The following is a 22129-nucleotide window of genomic DNA, read 5'->3' on the forward strand; positions in this document are numbered from 1 at the left end:
CGAAAGATTCACGGGCACAATCCATCTGAAGATAACCGCATCACCTCTTTCGGTTTCTACTTCTAATTGTTTAAAGCTTTGATTTGATGATTTGTAACCAACGAATAAACGTATGCATTTAAAAGCGGCATCACATGTGAAAGCTTTATTTGAAACTAGAGTTGCTTTAACTTTGCGTTTAATATATGTGTCACCTAATTGGTTCACATCATGAGCCGGATTTGTAATTCTTAAATGAGTTTGTTTATCATCAAAATATGGAGCATCAGAGTCATAGCATGAACTTTCAAGTTCTCTATAATATCTTCTACCGTCATTCTTTGCGAATATTTCATTTATCTTTTCGAATGAATGAAACACATTTCCATTAATCGGTTTAGTGTTTGGCACCAAATAGTTAGTCGTCATTTATTAATAAATAAAAAATCAAAATTAAAAGATGAAAATGAATTTTTAATTTTAATGAAATAATCAACTATGGCTGCAGGTATTTTTAAAAAATTTGGGATAAAGTAAAAAGAGGAGCGCATAAAGTTTGGGAAACAATGAAGAAAGGAGCAAATTGGATATTTAAGAATAAAGAAGCAATTAGTGACGTTGCTGAATCAATAACACCAAAAGCCGCCCCAATAAGAGAAGTTTTAAATAAAGGAGAAAAAGTTTATCAAAGACTACAACCGATACTAAGATAAAAATAATTTTAAAATAATTTATTTTTCCACTATCTACCTCCTATTTTATTAAGTATTCCTTCAGCTATTCCACCAATTGCGTTACCCGCTTGTGCTCCCATCGCCGGATTACCTGCTTTAGTACCTAATACACCACCTATGATAGTTCCTGCCGTTTTCGCTACTGGTGCCAAAAAGTTTGCAATGGGTTTAATAATCTTTTGATGAACCCAACCCGCAGCTTTCTTAATTCCATCCCATAATTTTTTAAAGAATCCTGCCGCCATTTCTGATTTAATATTAATTAAAAAATATATTTCATCTTTTATATTTTAATTTTTATTTAATGATAAATGAAACCGATTTTAAAAATAAATGAAACAGAGGAGGAAGAAATAAATGAAAGTGAAAATGTTCAACAAAAAATAAACGTTGTTAAACCAATTACTGAAAAAAAATTTTTTCATCTGTTGAAGAATTTAATGACTATTATGCTAATAATAAAAAATTATTTGAAGAATTGACAACGTGTAAATTGAATAAAATGTTTAAAGTTGATGGATTCAAAATTTCAAAAATAAAAGGAGTGGTTAGTTTGAAATCTATTCCTCAATCAAGAATCACCTCATTAATGAAAATTGATGATTTAACAAAAAGAATAGAAGAGATTGAAGAAAGAATGAATCAAATAATTGATTTCATAAATTCAAATAATCATTAGTTTCTCGAATTAAAAAAATAAAATAATAAACATAACTAAGTTTTAATTTTTCGTAAGAAGTTTAACCCATTCAGGATTTAAACAATGTTTAATTAATCGCGGAATATCTGACATCATCTATATATAGCTTCTTTTATAAAAGATAAAAAATAAATTATTTTTTATTTCATTATGGTAGTGAATCTTTTATTCATGAAAATAATTATTTCTAATTTCTTTTACTCTCTCGTATATACTAGATTTAAAGAATTCAGAACATTTCCCATAATCTCCTAAATGTTTTCTTATCCCTAACGTGTGCCAGTTATTATATGAAACTGAATAAACTTTATCTTTATCTTTACACCTTTCATCACTTCCAATATATTTTATATCTCAGTTTTGATTTAGCATTTTCATATTCATTAGCGTTTAATAATTCACAGTCTTCTTTTTTAAATTGATGTTTAAGATATTCAGGATTTAATACTCTACGTTTATATGCTTCCTAACTTAGTTCTAAAGGTTTTTCTACAAAATTTAGGAATTCCATCCTCTTTAATGTCATCAATGATTTCCATTTCATTATTTTCAATTTCTTCTTCTCGTTTATGAGGTCTTTGATTATGACTCCATTGATTCCATGAAATTAAATATTCTTTATCATTATATTTATACCTCATTAGCTTATTTTGGCTTTCATATTCATTTAATAATTCACAATCTTCATTTTAAATTGAAGTTTAACCCATTCAGGATTTAAACAATGTTTAATTAATCGCGGAATATCTGACATCATCTATATATAGCTTCTTTTATGTAAGAATAAAAAATAAATTATTTTAAAATTAATGTTAATTTTTTAATAATGTGTTTAGTATATAATATTTATTACTAATTTATTTAATAATGTCGCGCTTTCTTGCGAATTCATGACTTAAAAAACGTAAGAAAAAATTTTTATATCATCTCTATATAGAAGATGTGAAAATATACCTTCATCTATATATAGACGTAACAAAAAAAGTCACTAAACCCTTCATATACTACTACTAACGAATAGTAGTATATGTGGATGGGTTGTGTGACTTTTTTTGTTACATCTATATATAGACGATGCATTAAAATATATTTATTTATAAATCATTAAAAAATTAACATTAATTTTAAAATAATTTATTTTTTTATCTTTTATAAAAGAAGCTATATATAGATGATGTCAGATATTCCGCGATTAATTAAACATTGTTTAAATCCTGAATGGAATCAATGGAGTCATAATCAAAGACCTCATAAACGGGTAAAAAAATTAGAAACTAATGATTATTTGAATTTATGAAATCAATTATTTGATTCATTCTTTCTTCAATCTCTTCTATTCTTTTTGTTAAATCATCAATTTTCATAATGAGGTGATTCTTGATTGAGGAATAGATTTCAAACTAACCACTCCTTTTATTTTTGAAATTTTGAATCCATCAACTTTAAACATTTTATTCAATTTACACGTTGTCAATTCTTCAAATAATTTTTTATTATTAGCATAATAGTCATTAAATTCTTCAACAGATGAAAAAATTTTTGTTTCAGTAATTGGTTTAACAACGTTTATTTTTGTTGAACATTTTCACTTTCATTTATTTCTTCCTCCTCTGTTTCATTTATTTTTTAAAATCGGTTTCATTTATCATTAAATAAAATTAAAATATAAAAGATGAAATATATTTTTTAATTAATATTAAATCAGAAATGGCGGCAGGATTCTTTAAAAAAATTATGGGATGGAATTAAGAAAGCTGCGGGTTTGGTTCATCAAAAGATTATTAAACCCATTGCAAACTTTTTGGCACCAGTAGCGAAAACGGCAGGAACTATCATAGGTGGTGTATTAGGTACTAAAGCAGGTAATCCGGCGATGGGAGCACAAGCGGGTAACGCAATTGGTGGAATAGCTGAAGGAATACTTAATAAAATAGGAGGTAGATAGTGGAAAAATAAATTATTTTAAAATTATTTTTATCTTAGTATCGGTTGTAGTCTTTGATAAACTTTTTCTCCTTTATTTAAAACTTCTCTTATTTGGGGCGGCTTTTGTGTGTTATTGATTCAGCAACGTCACTAATTGCTTCTTTATTCTTAAATATCCAATTTGCTCCTTTCTTCATTGTTTCCCAAACTTTATGCGCTCCTCTTTTTACTTTATCCCATAATTTTTTAAAGAATCCTGCAGCCATAGTTGATTATTTCATTAAAATTAAAAATTCATTTTCATCTTTTAATTTTGATTTTTTATTTATTAATAAATGACGACTAACTATTTGGTGCCAAACACTAAACCGATTAATGGAAATGTGTTTCATTCATTCGAAAAGATAAATGAAATATTCGCAAAGAATGACGGTAGAAGATATTATAGAGAACTTGAAAGTTCATGCTATGACTCTGATGCTCCATATTTTGATGATAAACAAACTCATTTAAGAATTACAAATCCGGCTCATGATGTGAACCAATTAGGTGACACATATATTAAACGCAAAGTTAAAGCAACTCTAGTTTCAAATAAAGCTTTCACATGTGATGCCGCTTTTAAATGCATGCGTTTATTCGTTGGTTACAAATCATCAAATCAAAGCTTTAAACAATTAGAAGTAGAAACCGAAAGAGGTGATGCGGTTATCTTCAGATGGATTGCCCCGTGAATCTTTCGCATTTGCAACATATAAACCAAAATCAGAAAGGAAAGTTAAAAAGTTTGTTCATTCGTTATATAATAATGTTCAAAAATATGATAACTCAGTATGTGGTAAATATATTGACCCTTCAGAAGTTTTCAAGAAAGCAAATGAAGAAGTTGATATCACTTTTGATATGATTATTCCGGTAAATGATTTGTTAGCATTTCAGGCGTTCGATGATTATCCTAAATCATTTGGTGAAATCATTCTTAAATATTATGTTTTCAGGGATACTTTAGTATTTTGTCAGGTTGACCCGTTAAGAGTTGCTGATTTACAAAATTACGTTTATGAAAAGATAACTGATGAAAATTATGAAAAGATTATGAATCATGTTTATAAATATGATCGCAAATTCCAACAAATCGGACTTCCTGCCAAATTAATTACAAGCTTAGCCGCTACATCTGCTGACGCAACAGTTGATGACGTTATTATTTCATGCACAAAGATGGAAGTTTTAGAGGATAAATGCATTACACCAGGATACGGTTTAATTGAAGAATCAGTTAAAGCAATACCACGTTTATTCAGTAAGGAAGATCCATTCATGATTCCAGCTCAACATATTGACGTTCGTTCACTAAATGGAGGTTGCATCACTCCTGAAGGTATTAGCTCAGATTTCTCATACGCTCTTCATAATGTTACAGATGTTGTGTTAACATTTCCGAAGAATGCAATGCAAAGAACAGTTTTAGAAAATCCAATGCTTCGAGGTCTTCAGGTCACTATAGATTCCAGAAACTTCCCCGATCAAGCGATGACCACAGTGGGTGACATATTCTTTACACGTATGCTTCAAGCTTCTGATTTAGATGGAGTGAATGAATGCACGGAAGAATACGAGGACTCATTAACTAGACCACTGAATGATGATGATGGCACGCCATTAGCTAGAACATGGAAAGACCAAACTTCATTCTTATGCACTATTCCAGTTCAACGTGATGGAGCGGGTATATTCTTTGATGGATTAGAAACTTTCAACTCACAAGTTACAGTACAAGTGAAAGCTTATCCAATCATTCAGGGTGAAAATGACACTTACTGTTCAAAGGTGACAAATCCTCCTCAGGTTTGGTTTACTAGGACTACATATTGGACATGGACACCGGATGAAGGTTTGAAATATCATCCAACAGGTACACCACCACAGTATAGAAGTTCATATGATGAAATATTGATGAATAGAAATGTTTAAAATTATAAATTTATTTTTGATTAAATGGATTTCAATTCTGAAGAATTAGCAGAGTATATAATACATACGTAGATGATATGATTAATGAAGCATTGAGTGATAATAGAAATGCTCTATCTAAGGAAAAATTAATGAAAATTCCATATTCTGAATGTTACTTAAATTCAATCACTGCAGCAATTGGTAAACAAAATAAAGGTAAAACATTAACGATATTAAAACAAATTATCATTATTGCTAACACTTCCCCCATTCACATGTGTTAATTTATATCAACCGTTCAGGTTCACCTTCAGATGATACATTTGAATCTTTAAAGCATTTAATCAAAATTCCAATTATTTATTTATCACAAGAAGAAGCAGAAGATTATTTAAAAAACTTTTTAATGTATAAAGAATTATATAATACAATCAAGAAGCAAGGATTAGAGGATAAAATTATTGATAAACAACGGGATGAATTATTTGAAACACTTTCTATTTCAAATTTTGATAGAGAATTTTTGCATTCACTAATTTTTCTAGATGATGCGTGAAATCAAAACTAATAACTAATGAGAAATCATATTTTAATCATTATTAACTCAATGTCGACACATTCAGTGTTCATTCTTCATGGCTGTTCAATACTTCAAAGCATTAAGCACAAACATTAAATCAAATCTATCAACCCTTTTCATTTTCAGTGGGTTTAGTCGTCAACAGTTGAACGTTATGCTTTATCAAGTGAATTTACCAATGAGCATTAATGAACTTTACACACAATATCAGCAATTAGGTGAACATGGAAAAATAATAGTTGATTTAAATAAAGGAAGTGTTAAATTTGATTAACTTTTTATAATTAATTTTTATTTTTTATTTATAATTAAACATGACAGAAATAGCAAATCTTCTACAGGTTCCATTAAAACAAGGGACAAACAAAAAGGGTGTATATAATAGAACTATGAAAGTTCCAGACGGAATGAAAGAATTAGTTCATATTGTTGCTGGTCTTCAAAAAGATGTTAAACAAATGAGAAACGTTTTAACATTACCAGAAGCTCAAGCATATGCCAAACGTCATGGACCAAATTGGGAAGCACATGAAGCAGACATTACGGGTCCAAATGGAAAACCTGATGGTATAAATGAAGTCTTTGTTACTGATGGTCAAGGAAATATTAAAGTCATAAATGGGTATAAATTAACTATACTGATTATCCTAAACGTAAAGCATATAATGAACGTTATCCTATGCAATTTGATGAAAATGGAAAAGCTGTTAAACAATACATTGGAGAAGGTGAAAATGGTCCAATTAATTCATACCGTTATAATCCATATTCTTATTTCAATGAAGAATTAAATGCTATTGAAGAGGGACCGGATGGATTACCACGATATTCTAACCAGTTTGATGGTCAATATGCAAATATTAGACCTGAAATTCAGCTAAGAAATTCTTTAAAGTTGCTTTATTCGATCCAGTGTTCAATGAACAGAAAGAAGCAATGAAAGCAGAATTTAAACCAATTCAAGTGGCAAGAATTTCTTCATCTTCACTTTCAGAAGCGTTCAAGGAATTGATAAAGAAACCACTTTATTCTCAACAAGGTTATAACTTTGATTTAATTAAAGAAAGTGATAGACGTAAATTAGAAAAATCAGATGGTTTTAAGAATGCATGTAATGAAATGATTAAAGATATTGTAAATGATAAAATAAGACTGGAAGAAACTCAAAGCAATATCAATAACATAATTGGTGCAGTTACAAAGAAAGTATAAGCAAACAATGATGAACCTTGGGATATTACCGTAACAACTAAATAAAACTTTAAATATATTTTTCTTTTTTTATTCAATTATAAATGAGAAGACGTTTCACAAGTCAAAAGAACACAAACGCAAAAGCAGAGATTACGGTTGGTTATAACGTAAATGATGATAAATCACGAATTATTCAAAATGTTAAAGTTAATGTTAGTCCTGAATTAACAAGGTCAGCAACTCAACCAAATTTATTAACTCGTGACTTACCGAAGAATGAAGAGAATGAAGAAAACCATGAGAATGGAGACCCAATCATTTTATCTGAACCGGTAAAGAACCTGTTGAAATTCCCACTTATCCAACATACCCCCCACCTCTTTCATCAAACATCGAGAACCCAGGAATCTACGATTCCAGTCGCAATGCGCCATATAAAATAGACATTAATTCTGAATTAATGAAAATTTACCGTGATATAATAATTAATAATTATGATTCAATAATAAATTTAATTGACCAATCGGTTTAATTATTTTACCTTATGAATCATTAATTCACATTATCGCCATTCTTTGTGATGTTCAAGATTCAGACGTTAAGATTCAATTTTTCATAGATGATGAGGTTTCATGCTGCGGAACAGTTGCAAAAATAAATCCTATAAAGGATATTAGCACAATTAAGATATCAAAGAACGGAACAACAACTGAACTTCATTTAACATATAATGATATTTATAATAAAATAGTTGATGAATATAAAATATCACTTGAAAAATTCTTTGTTAAGGCTATTTAATATTCAAGCATTAACATTATCGAATAATAATCCTTTGAATCATAATCAATAATAATTGACCTTTCACCAGTTTCTATCGTTTGTTTTATTTCTTTTTGTTCCCCACTATCGGATCGGTCATTGTAATTGTTTTTGTTATAGTATCAGCTTTATCTTTAACTTCAATCTTTTTTCCATCGGGATATTTAAACCAAAATTCCAAAAATTCGATATTGTCAATCTGTTCATATTTTAATCTATCAATTACATTTTTAATACCATCTGAAAATCTTATGAAATGGTCATTATATGGGTTTGATTGAACTAAATTTGAATGAAGTGAAATATAACCCGATGATGAATATGACATTGACTCATATTTTCTGAAAACACTAAAATTTATAACATGAATGAATTTCTTATTCGTTGAATTTATGAATTCTTGAGGTAATCTTATTCTAGTTTTATTTATCACTGGAAAATAACGCTTTACCATATTTTTAATCGTAATAAAAATGTCAATTATCAATATTATTTCGAATAATACTGTGAATTAAATTTAACAGTTAGCGGAATTTATAATGTTACTCTCGTTTCTGTGAGTGGTAAATTTAATCCCATTCTTTTAGACCCTTCAGATTATATATCATTTATTAAAGATGACCATGAAAAAACGTATGATATGTATATAAATAATGTGATAGCGAAATGGGATATTAACATGATTTTAAGTTATTTAAATGAATCATTTATCGTATGGTATGAAGAAAATTTTAAATCAAAACCTGATAAACTTTTTGAACTTGATGAAATAAATAACCTTATTAAATTTCCGCTGAAAATTAAATTTTGTACTCCTCATCTTCGTTCATTGTTGGGGATATTAAATTTTGAAAAAGATGTTGGGGATGTTTTGTATTCTGACACTGGTTCCAATTTCATTTTAATCAAATGTGATAAAGTTAATACCCCAATGAGATTTTCACATCAAACATTAGACCCTAACTCTTACCCATCAATACAAAACATTTTATCCATCAACTTAAACACATTTTCTTTATCATATCCGTTTCAATTATCCGGGAATTCATTTATTCTTCATTCAAAAGATTTATCAAATATTAAATTTAGATAACTGACCTATTTGATTGTGATTTAGAATTCATGAATGAAATATTATGGCAATTTCAAATAGAAAAAATAGGTGATGAGATAACGGATTAAATATTTATTTTTAAATCATAATAAATGATTAAACAACAGCAACCACAACAACTTAAGGCACAAAGCACCCAGGTCCCTCAGACCATTACATACGCCATATATGCATATAATTCAAAGACGGCAGAACAAACGCAAAGGTTGAAATATGGAGATTTGGAGATAGTATTGAAAAATGACCATTTCGAATTCGTTTGCAAAGGTGGTGCGGTGATATCAAATATAAAAGAAATTTTATTTATGAATTCAAAAATTAAAGGTATAACGGATGATATAACATCAATTCCACCAGAAGAACAAAGATATTACGCATTCAATGCATTTCCTAAAGTTTTGAAGATTGGAAGATTTAATTTAAATGAGGAATTCATAAAAGGTTTCCTAAATGACATAATGAAGAAAGCAGATAAGGAATATGTGGATGAAAAAGATAATGAAATTAAAGAAATGGTTGAATGGTATCATGAATGGACATCAAAGATTTTAAAAACTAAAGCTGATAAGGAATGTGTTGCTGCTGCGTTAGAGAAGAAAGCGGATAAGGAATATGTTAACGAAAAAGATAATGAAATTAAAAAAAGTGTTGAATGGTATCATGAATGGACATCAAAGATTTTAAAAACTAAAGCTGATACAGGATGGGTTTCAGGATGTTTAGACCTTAAAGCGGATAAAACATATGTTAACGATGAGTTAATGAAGAAAGCGGATAAGGAATATGTTAACGAAAAAGATAATGAAATTAAAGAAAGTGTTGAATGGTATCATGAATGGACATCAAAGATTTTAAAAACTAAAGCTGATACAGGATGGGTTTCAGGATGTTTAGACCTTAAAGCGGATAAAACATATGTTAACGAAATATACCAAAGTTTGATAGGAACAAAAAATATTGAAACTATTGTTGGCGACTTTTCTGTCAATGAAGAAAATAAATATTTTAGATGGCAGTTTGTACACTCCTTAAAAAATGGTATACGGTGGAAACTCATTCCGAAAAATAACAATGAAATGTATGTAAGTTATAAAAAGAATGATGACACACAAGTTAAAGTTCCATTAGACAACAACTGCTACTTAAACTTATATGGAGACGAACAAAAGAAATATTTAAGAGTTTATGAAATGGCAGATATGACATTGCCTGACCCAGCTCCAGCACCATATTATTATGACTATGGAGATGATGTCAGAACACCACATGTAGATGAACAAAGTTAACATTATATTTAGATTATTATAGATATAAAAGATATAATGCAATAGAAAAAACGAGAATAGTATATTATTATACAGATGACAGAAATAAATATTATAGTCAAGATTTTACCTACCCTGAAAACATAAGATTATATTATAAAAAATATTCTGACACAAACCAGAAGAAACCTGAAATAGTTACACTATATTTTAAGTTCAAAAGAGACAATCCTATAATATCTCATATGTTTGATTTAATGAACCCAGTAGGTTCTATTTATACATCTATGGATGCAAGAGGTCCTCAAGTAATGTTTGGTGTTGGTGCATGGGAACAAATAGTTGACAGGTTTTTGTATTGTGCAAACTCTTCAAAGGAAACAGGTGGAAGTAAAACGATTTCAGGTGAAAATTTACCTGCACATAGTCACTACATAGATTTAAGCACATCTCAAGCAGGTTGGCATAAGCATAGATATTGGGATTGGTCAGGAATGACAAAAGGTAAAGGATATGATGTTAAAGACGACGTTAAGTTTGCCATAAATTGTTACTGGAGTGACACTCAGGGAGAAGGAAACCATACACATTTCGTTTCAGGATATACACAAACAACGGGACAAAGTAAAGATTACATGCCACCATTTATGACTGTATTCGCATGGTACCGTGTTTATTGAATGAACTAAATATATTTTATGTCTGTAATTAATTAGGTAATGAAGTAATGGATGAACTACAGAAAAGAAGTTAAAAGCTTGGGGTCGTTTTGTGCATGAAATATTGTGAGTAAATGATTTAGGTTATTCAATAATTAATTATTTTTGAAGAACTGAAGGTGCTACCATGTTACCATGTGCTACCAGGTCATTTAACTTCTTTTAAAAAGTGTGACAACATGACATTTTGACAACAACACAGGAGGAAGGCAGTTATGAATTATTTTTGAAGAACTGAAGGTGCTACCATGTTACCATGTGCTACCAGGTCATTTAACTTCTTTTAAAAAGTGTGACAACATGACATTTTGACAACAACACAGGAGGAAGGTAGTTATGAATTATTTTTGAAGAACTGAAGGTGCTACCATGTTACCATGTGCTACCAGGTCATTTAACTTCTCTGAAAAAGTGTGACAACATGACATTTTGACAACAACACAGGAAATGATTTGTCATGACTTCATCGGAATGAGTGTAAATGACCCAAAAATAAAGTTAGTTTTAAAATTATTTTTATTTTTTATTTTGTATGTAAGAACAGAAATGTCAGTCGAAGCAAAAACATTCACTAACAAATCTAATGGCGAAACATTCACAAAAGGCACTTATAACGGTATTGAAGTCTTACGTAGAGACAAGGATGGTTACATTAATGCAACAAAGATGGCAAGAGAAGCAGGAAAGTTAAACCATTTAAACAGATTTCTCAATAGTGCTAAAATACAGGGAATTCTTGAGTTTTGGATGAACGAATACGGTGGAGCCAAAAGTGGCTCGACCTCAAAACAAGCATTTTATGAGCTTACTAAGGGTGTTATAAATGAATTCAAAGGTATTTACATACATCCTGACCTCGTTCATTTTGTTGCTGAATGGTGCTCTGTAAAGTATGCATTTTATGTCAAAGATATTATGGACTCCATAGACAAGAAAGTTCATGAGAAATTAGATGAAGAAGAACTTGAAGATACAGTAGAGAATGCTAAACCTTTGTTTGAAGAAGAAGTTGGAAAAAATGTGCGAAAAACAATTAGAACATGAACGTGAGTGATGTTATGGTTATAGAGATTCTCCATACGAACTAGACCAATGGGAACAAGAAAATTTAAAGAGAGAATTTAGAGAATATGAACTCGCTAAGATAGCATTAGAAGCTGCAGAAAAGAAGTTAAAAGCTTGGGGTTGTTTTGTACAAAAATATTGTGAGTAAATGAACCATTTATTTTTATTGAATTCACCAAAAATAATTTTTAGGGTAGATGGTTAGATCTAACCTCATTTCTAACCTCATGACATTTTGACAACAACACAGGAGGAAGGCAGTTATGAATTATTTTTGAAGAACTGAAGGTGCTACCATGTTACCATGTGCTACCAGGTCATTTAACTTCTTTTAAAAAGTGTGACAACATGACATTTTGACAACAGTTCAGGAAATATGATGCAGCCCAAAAATAAAGTTAGTTTTAAAATTATTTTTATTTTTTTATTCCTATATAAATGACAGCAACAAACAACAACAACAACTTTATCATTTCTGATGAACAAGTTATTGATTCATTAGTTGAGGAATTAGTTGTGGCAGAAACTAAAACCCTCAACGAAAGAATTGGTGAAAACAGGATTGATTTACATAACTACCTCAAATACGATGGAGGAAGAGGAAGGAAAACTGGTATGGCTTTATTAGTAAATAAAATATCAAATTTAACGATTATAGATGTTGATATCAATAAATCGTACAATGATGAACTTAAAGAAACAGTTAGAAAAGACATTTTATCAAAACTTTCGGATAAAGATGTTATCGTTAAAACCGCATCAGGAGGTCTTCACATTTATTGCAACACTAATTTCTTCTATGCAGTTTCGAACAGAATGATTAAATGTTATTCCTGCAATGATTATGATATTGACATAATGACTTCTATGGATGATTCAAAACGTTCTTTAGTAGTTATGGCTGATTCAAGAGTTCGCAAGAATGCAACAGAACCAATCAATACATACTCATTCATTCGTGGAAGTTATGATTCAACATTAACCAGAACAGTGAATGATATATTAAATGATTTGAATATTAAGGTAAGAGTTGAACAGAAGAATGAAGAAATAAAGAGTATAATGAATGAAAACAAAGATGTAAACATTGACGATAAACTAGCTCAGAGCATAGTTGATGGCATCTGTGATTTTGAAGTACATAATGACGGTGGAAACATGAATTTAGAAAAAGAAATAACATTATTCACACTGTTTCAAGCAATTAATTCGTTACCTAATCATTTAATTAATGAAGCATACGATAACGTTTATAACTTCTGCAGTTTAACAGAAAATGCAAAAAGGAATTTTGAAAAAGCACGTAGTAGATATGCACATTTAATGACTTCTCCATTTGTTTTAGTGAAGATTCTAAAACTATACCAAAAGGAATATTATGATAAATATGTTTTACCTTTATTACGTAAGCCAAAAATAACATTTGATATCAAACTTGATGACTCGTTTTTGATAACAGATATTAGACGCAAGGCTGAAAATCATCAGTATAAAAACAGTTCTGAAGTAATTGAGGATTTATCATGTGTAATTCGTTTTGTAGATTGTGGAAACAAATACTTCATTCAGAAAGATTACAACATACACGACAAAATGAATCAAATATCATTTGTTCTTCAGTCAAACATGAAAGAGTCACTCAAAATGATTAAATTATTTAAAGAAGAAGGTAAAACCATAACAGCATGGGATGTACTATTAAATCAATTGTCTTCATTAACCGTTAAGGGTGTTTGCTTTAAATCTGATTCCCCAGATGTTTTCTCAACGTTTCAGGGTTATAAATACAACGTTCTCGAAAAAGTAGATTACTCAAAAATTGAGATGTTTATGGATTTCATTAAAGAAGCCATTTGTGATAATAACGATGAAGTGTATAAATACCTACTCGGCTGGATTGCATCAATGATTCAACATCCAGGAATCAAGAATGAAACAGCAATTATTTGAAAGGACTTCAGGGAACAGGTAAAAACAGATTTACAGACATTATTTCTGAACTTCTCGCCGGTTATTCATGTAAAAACATTACTGAAATAAGTGAGCTAACGGGTAATTTCAATTCAGTAGTTGAAAATAAAATGTTTCTTGTACTTAATGAACTCAAGAATGTGGGTGAAGACAGACTCGCAAACTTCAACGCTTTGAAATCAATTATTACGGATAATGAGATTAGAATTAATGAAAAGAATCAACCCAGAAGAACTGCTCAGAATGTTGCAAACTTCATTTTCGTAACTAACAACGTCTACCCTGTCAAAATTGATGTTGGAGACAGAAGATACGTAGTTTTAAGGGTTAATGGTAAATTCAAGGGTCAATTTGATTACTTCAAGAATTTAATGGATTCATGTACTAAGGAATTTTATGATAATTTACTGACGTATTTTATGCAATATGACCTTTCATCATTTAATGTACGAATCATACCGATGACTGAAGCCAAACAAGATTTAATAGAATTATCATCAAATCCTTTAGATGTATGGATAAATACACATTATGATGAATTGTTTGCAGGTATGACGTGTAAAAATGCTCTATTCTGCAAACCATCAGACATGAAAGACAAAAACTTTCAAATGAGTATTAAGGATAAATGTGATAGGAAACATAGAAGAATAGACGGTAAACAAACATGGTGTTATGTTTTGAAAGAAGAAATGAAAGGATTATATAAACAAATTGAACCAAACGATAATGAGGAATCATTTACTGACGATGAAATACCTGTAAATGATGCTTTATAAAGTATGATTGGAATTTATTTTTGCCTTCCTCCTCTGTGTGTTGTCAAAATGTCATGTTGTCACACTTTTTAAAAGAAGTTAAATGACCTGGTAGCACATGGTAACATGGTAGCACCTTCAGTTCTTCAAAAATAATTCAAACTGCCTTCCTCCTGTGTTGTTGACATAATGTCATGTCGTCAACATGGTAACATGGTAGCACCTTCAGTTCTTCAAAAATAATTCATAACTGCCTTCCTCCTGTTGTTTGTCAAAATGTCATGTTGTCACACTTTTTCAGAGAAGTTAAATGACCTGGTAGCACATGGTAACATGGTAGCACCTTCAGTTCTTCAAAAATAATTAATTATTGAATAACCTAAAAACCATTAACGATAAAATAACTGATAACAAATTTTTATTTTTATCATAAATGAATACCCACAAGCTCAAAATTTACCACGAATCATAACAAGGGAGGAAATGATAAAAATGATGCAAGAACATGTTAAAAATAACAAACCACTAAAATTGAGAAAATGTGGTTATGCAGTAATGATGGAAAGAGAGATGTTGTCGAAGAGGAATAAAAATTAAATTTGGATTGAGTTTAAAAATTCATCTTTATTAAATTCATCTCTTCCAATCAATTTATTTATTCTATTAAATTCTTTTATTTTTGCTTCACTCAGTTTAAGGATTGAAACGGTAGGTTTCTAATTTTTCGATTATTTCTTCATCGTTTTCAACCCCACCGCATTGTGGCTTCTTTTTGTAATAGCTATTTTTGATTTAATTCTGTTTAGTTTCTTTTTATATTCATCGTCTGGACTCTTGGCTGCTTCGTTGTCACTCATTTCTTACGAAATAAAAAATTAAATATTATTTAAATATAATGGAGTAATAAAATAAATCGGAATTTCTATTAATTTATTGTCAACTTCAACTAATGCATTGCCGTTAATATATCTAACAAATTCAGCTATTGTGTCAAATCTTCGTCTTCTTTTTGTCATTGATTTATCAGTTTTTCCATAATCGAGATGAATCAAAACTTTATTTCCTTGTTTAAAATTCATGAGCCCCGAATTAATTTGTTCACGTTTAACATCATTTAACTTTTCCATTTGCTTTCTAATATATTCCCATTCTTTTGAAATATCATTTTTCATTTCCACCGGTTTCATGTTTATAGTTCTATGCCATGTATTATTGTAATAATATACTAACTGCTGTATGATGGAGTCATGATTTCCATCCCAGTATATCTGACCGTTAACCCCTAACGCATCTCTAAGAGTTCTCATTGCATCAACTATTTTATTATGAAACGTATATGGAGAGGATGAAAAGTAAAAATTAATTTGTGGGAAATAATGAGCCATAGCTGCCTGAAATCCTTTATCACCATCACCCCTGATATTATCTACTCTTTCATGATCTAGTAAGTATTGAATAGCTCTTCTTGTTTCCTGTTCTGTTTTCCCTTTCACTGGAATGCAATATAAATATCTAGTGTTAATGTTAATGGCAAATAAATAAGTAACGTTTCCTTTTGAATATTCTAAATGATCGATTTCGTATGAATATGGATATGGTGCAAATGAAGGGCGACTAAATTTTTCCTTTAACGGTTGATTTTTGGGTCAATTGGTTTATTTAATATCTTGAAATCCTTTTTAAAATCTTTTTGCTTCTTAAATGTTTGAAATGGATATAATAAAGTGAATGATGAAGGATTAACTGAAGGAGGAGGCGGTACTGTCGTTGGAGGTTTTGGTGTTGCAAGTGGTTTAATTTTATCTGCTTTGATTTTGGATTTCATTCCTTCCTTCATTAATTCTGGATGTATTCTATTCATTTGTTTTAAATATGCTGTATATAAAGGTTTGATATACTTTCCCGCTTCGAGTTTATGTTGAAGGATGAATTCCAAAAGTTGATCTTCATTTAAAAGTCGGGCTGAATATGGTTTAACTAATGAATCATAAATTAAAGCTTGTGCATCATTTATGGTCTGAAGACCTGGGTGTTTTGTTCCTTTGCTTTGGTTTTTGTGGCTCAGGATTATATAATTTATATAATTCATCAATATCTTCTTCTGTTAATACTTTATTTTTGAAATCTTTCAACTGTTTAAGTTGTGATTTAGTTTTTCCCTTTGAATATTCATTATTTTTAATTTTGTCTTTAATTTTAGAAATTATTCTATCATGATATTTCAAAATTTCATTTTTATAATATGGATAATAATATTCCATATCATCACCCGTTATATTATTATCATATTTTTGGAGATATGATTTTAATTCATAATAACTAAGAAAATTTTGATTAAATACTAAATCATCAATTAAAATTTTTAAATCTGTGTTATTCATTTATATAAAAATAAAATCAATGTTTTAAGGGTGCCCCTCTTTGAATCATAGTATCAAAGCCATCATTAACGGTTCCTTTTGTCTCTTCTGTGGCATTTCATTAAAAATAAAATTTAAATTGTATTAAATAAATGGCATACAACATCCATTTTCACAACATACAGCCTTAGTGTGTGCTCCTGTTAATGCAGTCTTACCGATTGTTAAGCGAGTCATTGACCCGTTTTTAAGTTGTAAATTAATATTCTGACCATCAAATATCACTTTATCATTTATTATATCCAAATAATTTTTAGGTGTTAATTGTTTATTTTGTCTAAACTAACACCTTTCATTTTTTGTGCAATCTTTTTAAAATCACTTCCATCAATTGAACCATTGAATGATGTATAACACTTAGGACATAAAGCAACCATGTTATCACCTTGTTTCTCAATTGCTAAACCCAATAACTTCTTCTCATGTGCTTTTTCTTCAGCTTTATTCTTTAATTTAGGTTTAAATTTCTCATCAAAACAGAAGAAATCAAAAGGTGCGAATTTGAAAATGTTTTTATCATAAAATTGTTTATCGGTAACAATTGCTTGAAATGCTTGAGTGTTAGGAAGATTTGGGTCGCCAGCGATTGCCCAATAAGATGAATCAGTATCACCTTCAATGAAATGAAAACGATTAACATCCATGCATTTATACATAAAATCATAAATGAAAACCAAATACCAGTATTTAGCATTATCTAAAGTGAAGAATGCCTCTTGTAAACATGTTTCACATCTATAAAATCTATCTTTAAGCATCACTTGATATGTATCCACCTATTTCTCTTATGTTTTTAAACTTATTTGACATACATGCAACGCGTGCCTTCTGTGCATTCATTATTTTAGTCTTTGCGTAATTTTGTGTATTCATTGCATCGTAACCATATGATCCATTAAGTGAAATCTTGCAAAATAAACTTTTTCCTTTATTTCCTTCTAATTCAGCCTTTTGTCTTTCATTCATAAATTTGTTCGCAAATTCATTAAAAAAGTGTTTTTAGTAAATGTTAAAATTGATTGAATGTCATCAATGATAAAATGAAATCTGTCTATTAGATACCAAAGATAATAAGAAGAAAATGGTTGATATTGGTTGTGTGTTGATGCTAACTGAGTTAATTTTCTCTGTTTCTGGTCAACTGGTAGATTGTTTGATTTCATGTAATTATACATAAAACTGCCAATTGTTTTTTCATCTGTGATAATATCTAAGTTTCTTATTATCGGTAAAAAGTTTATGTAATCATTAATGTATTTTTCATCAATGTGACCCTTTACTTCAGCCACGAATAAAGTATTTTTCTTCTTAATTATTCCCAGTGCTTTTGCTTTCTTTGTTGCTGTATCACAAATGATAACACCATTCAATCTTCCCGGCATATACATTTTATGGTCAGTATATTGAATGAAATCATGAGGATTAGATGAAAATGATGAAGGATATAATGAATTAAAGTCAACTCCAACGAAATGAGTCATAATGTTGGTGGTGTCCTCATTTGATACAGTTTTAGTTTCTGGATTATATGAAAGTTTATTAATGTGCGTGATTCCTTTAAGATTTACTCTATGTTGAACATTTGATAGACCACCAGTAATTCCATTACGGAGAATGTGATAAGCTTCAACTGAATCTAAAGTCATTGGTAAATTATTTTTTAATGCATAATTTCTTAAATTGATTCTTAAACGTTGAACATCTTCATCTTTATTTGATTTTACGACATTGCAATAACAACACATTAACTGACAATTTTCTTTGGTATGTGGTTTTTCATTATCGATTCTATCCAATGTTGGTTTATTTACATATGTAAACGCTTTACCACACATTTTGCATTTAGATGAAAGGATTAAATCGTGATAGTATTGATAGTCATCCATTGAAACATTGTTTTTAGTATCCCTTTCTGCTTTTTCATCTTGTTTCTTATATGATTCAATTTTATATTTCCAATACTTTTTTGTTAATTCAAAACTTGATTCTATCTCTTCCTCAGGATATTTTTCATTAGGATTGAAGTCTTTATATGCTAAAGCGTAACGAATCATTGAAGCATTCGATGATAAAGAAAGATTATGAAGCATATCAATTTTATAAACAAATGTTTCTTCAATAATTTTATCAATTGGGTCAATCATAATTTCAACGTCTTTATTGCAATAATGAATAAAATATTCTAATCTATTCTTAAAAATTTTAGCATCATTGAGATATATTTGATAATCACTATCTGATATAGTTTCTTGAGTTAATGCTGAATAAAATGAATCTTGAGTGAATGGTTCCACTTTATATAATTCTTCTTCGTAATTTTCCCATGTGATGAATTGATAAGGGAAAAAGGATTTAACACGTGATTTATTATTTCCGAAATCTTGAGTGAATTGGTCTAATGTCCCACCCGCTATATAATTTCTGATGTCAATAAATCTCAATTCATATGGAACGTTTGTTTTCTTTACAATGATTTGCTTAAATTGTGAAGATGAACCCAGCATTGATTTTATTTTCCATTTTGCAGTGTTTAAATCACGAAGAATTAAATTTAAATCAAACTTTCCCGAATTAAAACCTATGATATTCACTTTATTGAATTCCTCATCTAGAAGTTCTTTAAATGCTTCCTTCTGTTTTTCATTTAATGTATTCATTAATTCTTCATATTGTTCAATATTTGATTTAGCAACTAATGAACAGGTTGAAAATAAAAACTCAATCCAATCAGAAATAAAAGAATCACTCGAAGTTAAACAAAAATTCCTCGTATATGTTTTATCGTTTAATTTAACTGTTGATGATACCATGAATGGTTTTAAGTAAGCATTCAAAGTTGCACACTCAGAAAGTTGTAATTCTTCTTTAGTCTCTAATGTTTCAAAGTCAAAAGTAATATAATCTTGTCGGTTGATAATATTCCTGCAAATTATGTGCTAATAACCACTGATATATCTTCTGTTTCGTATATGTGGTGCATATGGTTGTTGTGTTTTTGCAATTGAACGTCTTGAATTAATCTTCCATTATTTTCTTTACATTTCTCACAATGCTTTAAAAATCTTCTTTGGTTTTTCCTTTCTGGATCATCACGGATAGAATAAACTTCTTCTTTGCAAAAGGGGCAAACTTTATATCCTGTGAGTGCTTCAACGTCTGTTATTCTGTCAGCGTGAAGTTTTCCACATGGACTCTGTGTTAATAAAATATTTACTGTTTCAAATTCTGGATCTATCATTATTGATTCCACTAATGGAAAGTCTACCTTGTTAATGTCTACGTCTTCTGGTTGAGGATCACAATAATAGAAAATCAATATTAACATTTAACATTCTTGCTAACTCTCACTTTCTGATGAAATGTCAAATCCTTCATATGCATCTATGGCTTCATTTAAATAACTTCTACGAGTTTTAGGATTAACACCATCAGGAATGTTATAGAAGCGTTTAAATAACCTTCTACCTTCGCTCTTATTTGATTATCATTCATTTTAGCTGTTCATTTTTTCATTTATGTAAGAATAAAAATTAAAAAATAAATAAAGTTTATTTTTAAAGTCCGAGACTCAGAGAGTCTAAAGTCCATAAAATGAATTAAGAACACATAAATTTTTATCATCTGCGACGTGACGAATACATTTTAATTTACTCAAGAATGCGTACCCTGATACATTAAATCTAATTCCTGTCTTATTTAATTTCACAACTTTGAAAAGGAATGTATGAATAGCTATAAAATGATGAGATGATGTTTTATGGGTTGCTTCCATTTTTTCTGAAATAAATGAATAAATATAATGTTTATAGTTTTCATATCTTTTATGTTCTTATATAACGAATGGTATAGACCTTTCAACTTCGTCTTCCTTCGGTGCTGTTCTTTCATATGAAACATTATTGGTATCTTCAATAATGAAACCACAATCACATAAAAATTTTATATAGGTTCCAATGGTTTCTTTTGATATTTTATCTAACAAATCAAAAACTTTATCAACACCTGTACATTTATTTAAATAATAATTTGTGTAAATATCATGGTCTTCTTTCTTACGTAATTTGTTGCATATGTTACATTTTTCAGTGCTTTTTTGAATTTTCAGAATCAAGAGGTGAAAGTAATATACATGGATATCTCCATCGTCAATAAATTGTAACTTATGTTTATGAATAAATTTGTGCCTTCTTCTGAAAGTGTTTCGTCATTCACCATCTAATAAATTTTGTGTTGATCCAAAAAGTAATTTTTATATCTTTTCCTCATGTGATTTTTGAACTTCTGATTCTGAAGCTGGGATATTCATTAAACCCTCTACTTCATTTTCAACTTCTCTTAATTCCTTAATTTTTTCATCTATTTCATTTCTTAATTGTTCCAATTTCTCAATCTCATCGTTATAATATTCATCTTGTTTAATTTTTTCTTCAAAATATTCAGGGAAAACATCAGGTTCTTTAGGTTTTTCTTCTTCAGATGTGGGATATAAGAAATTTATAACATCATCTTTATTCATTTTCCCATCATAACCAAACTCATTTAAAAACTCCGCGAATTTTTGACAATTTCTTAAATAATATTTATCAACTTCATAACCCGCCTCCTCTAATATATCCTTTATTTCCTCATTTGTGAATCCCAATTTTTTAACGTCGTTAGTCTTGACGCTCATTTCATACAAAATAAAAATAAATTTTCATAAATGTAAGACATGAATTTTTAAAGTTTATTTTTTTATTTTTTATTTCATTATGGTAGTGAATCTTTTATTCATGAAAATAATTATTTCTAATTTCTTTTACTCTCTCGTATATACTAGATTTAAAGAATTCAGAACATTTCCCATAATCTCCTAAATGTTTTCTTATCCCTAACGTGTGCCAGTTATTATATGAAACTGAATAAACTTTATCTTTATCTTTGCAT

General features: G+C 29.4%; 7 protein-coding genes and 2 pseudogenes across 9 annotated transcripts, besides 1 other annotated feature; 6 read left to right on the top strand and 3 right to left on the bottom strand.

The window, feature by feature from the left end:
• Positions 1–22060: part of a mobile genetic element that runs on past the window's edge.
• On the top strand, positions 3675–4073 carry TVAGG3_0033330 (uncharacterized protein; the record flags this gene model as incomplete). Its single annotated transcript, XM_051220508.1, has 1 exon — positions 3675–4073. One exon carries the CDS (start codon positions 3675–3677, stop codon positions 4071–4073), a length of 399 nt encoding a protein of 132 aa, XP_051105494.1.
• Positions 9311–10186, top strand: TVAGG3_0033340 (phage tail repeat-like family; the record flags this gene model as incomplete). Its single annotated transcript, XM_051220509.1, has 1 exon — positions 9311–10186. A coding segment is annotated over one exon (876 nt), but the record flags the coding sequence as incomplete, so codon positions are not given.
• TVAGG3_0033350 (phage tail repeat-like family) lies at positions 10558–10950 on the top strand (the record flags this gene model as incomplete). Its single annotated transcript, XM_051220510.1, has 1 exon — positions 10558–10950. One exon carries the CDS (start codon positions 10558–10560, stop codon positions 10948–10950), a length of 393 nt encoding a protein of 130 aa, XP_051105496.1.
• On the top strand, positions 11536–11982 carry TVAGG3_0033360 (KilA, N-terminal/APSES-type HTH, DNA-binding family; the record flags this gene model as incomplete). Its single annotated transcript, XM_051220511.1, has 1 exon — positions 11536–11982. A coding segment is annotated over one exon (447 nt), but the record flags the coding sequence as incomplete, so codon positions are not given.
• Positions 12670–13880, top strand: TVAGG3_0033370 (Prim-pol domain family; the record flags this gene model as incomplete). Its single annotated transcript, XM_051220512.1, has 1 exon — positions 12670–13880. A coding segment is annotated over one exon (1211 nt), but the record flags the coding sequence as incomplete, so codon positions are not given.
• On the top strand, positions 14487–14804 carry TVAGG3_0033380 (uncharacterized protein; the record flags this gene model as incomplete). Its single annotated transcript, XM_051220513.1, has 1 exon — positions 14487–14804. One exon carries the CDS (start codon positions 14487–14489, stop codon positions 14802–14804), a length of 318 nt encoding a protein of 105 aa, XP_051105499.1.
• TVAGG3_0033390 lies at positions 15377–15640 on the bottom strand (annotated as a pseudogene). The gene has a single exon. A coding segment is annotated over exon 1 (264 nt).
• TVAGG3_0033400 (uncharacterized protein) lies at positions 15659–16090 on the bottom strand (the record flags this gene model as incomplete). Its single annotated transcript, XM_051220514.1, has 1 exon — positions 15659–16090. The coding sequence occupies one exon, from the start codon at positions 16088–16090 to the stop codon at positions 15659–15661; it is 432 nt and encodes a 143-aa protein (XP_051105500.1).
• Positions 18346–20716, bottom strand: TVAGG3_0033410 (annotated as a pseudogene). The gene has a single exon. A coding segment is annotated over exon 1 (2371 nt).
• Positions 22061–22129: the final 69 nt, after the last annotated feature.

This window comes from Trichomonas vaginalis, chromosome IV (genome assembly GCF_026262505.1).
Source record: "Trichomonas vaginalis G3 chromosome IV, whole genome shotgun sequence".
In the NCBI taxonomy this organism is placed as follows: domain Eukaryota; phylum Parabasalia; order Trichomonadida; family Trichomonadidae; genus Trichomonas; species Trichomonas vaginalis.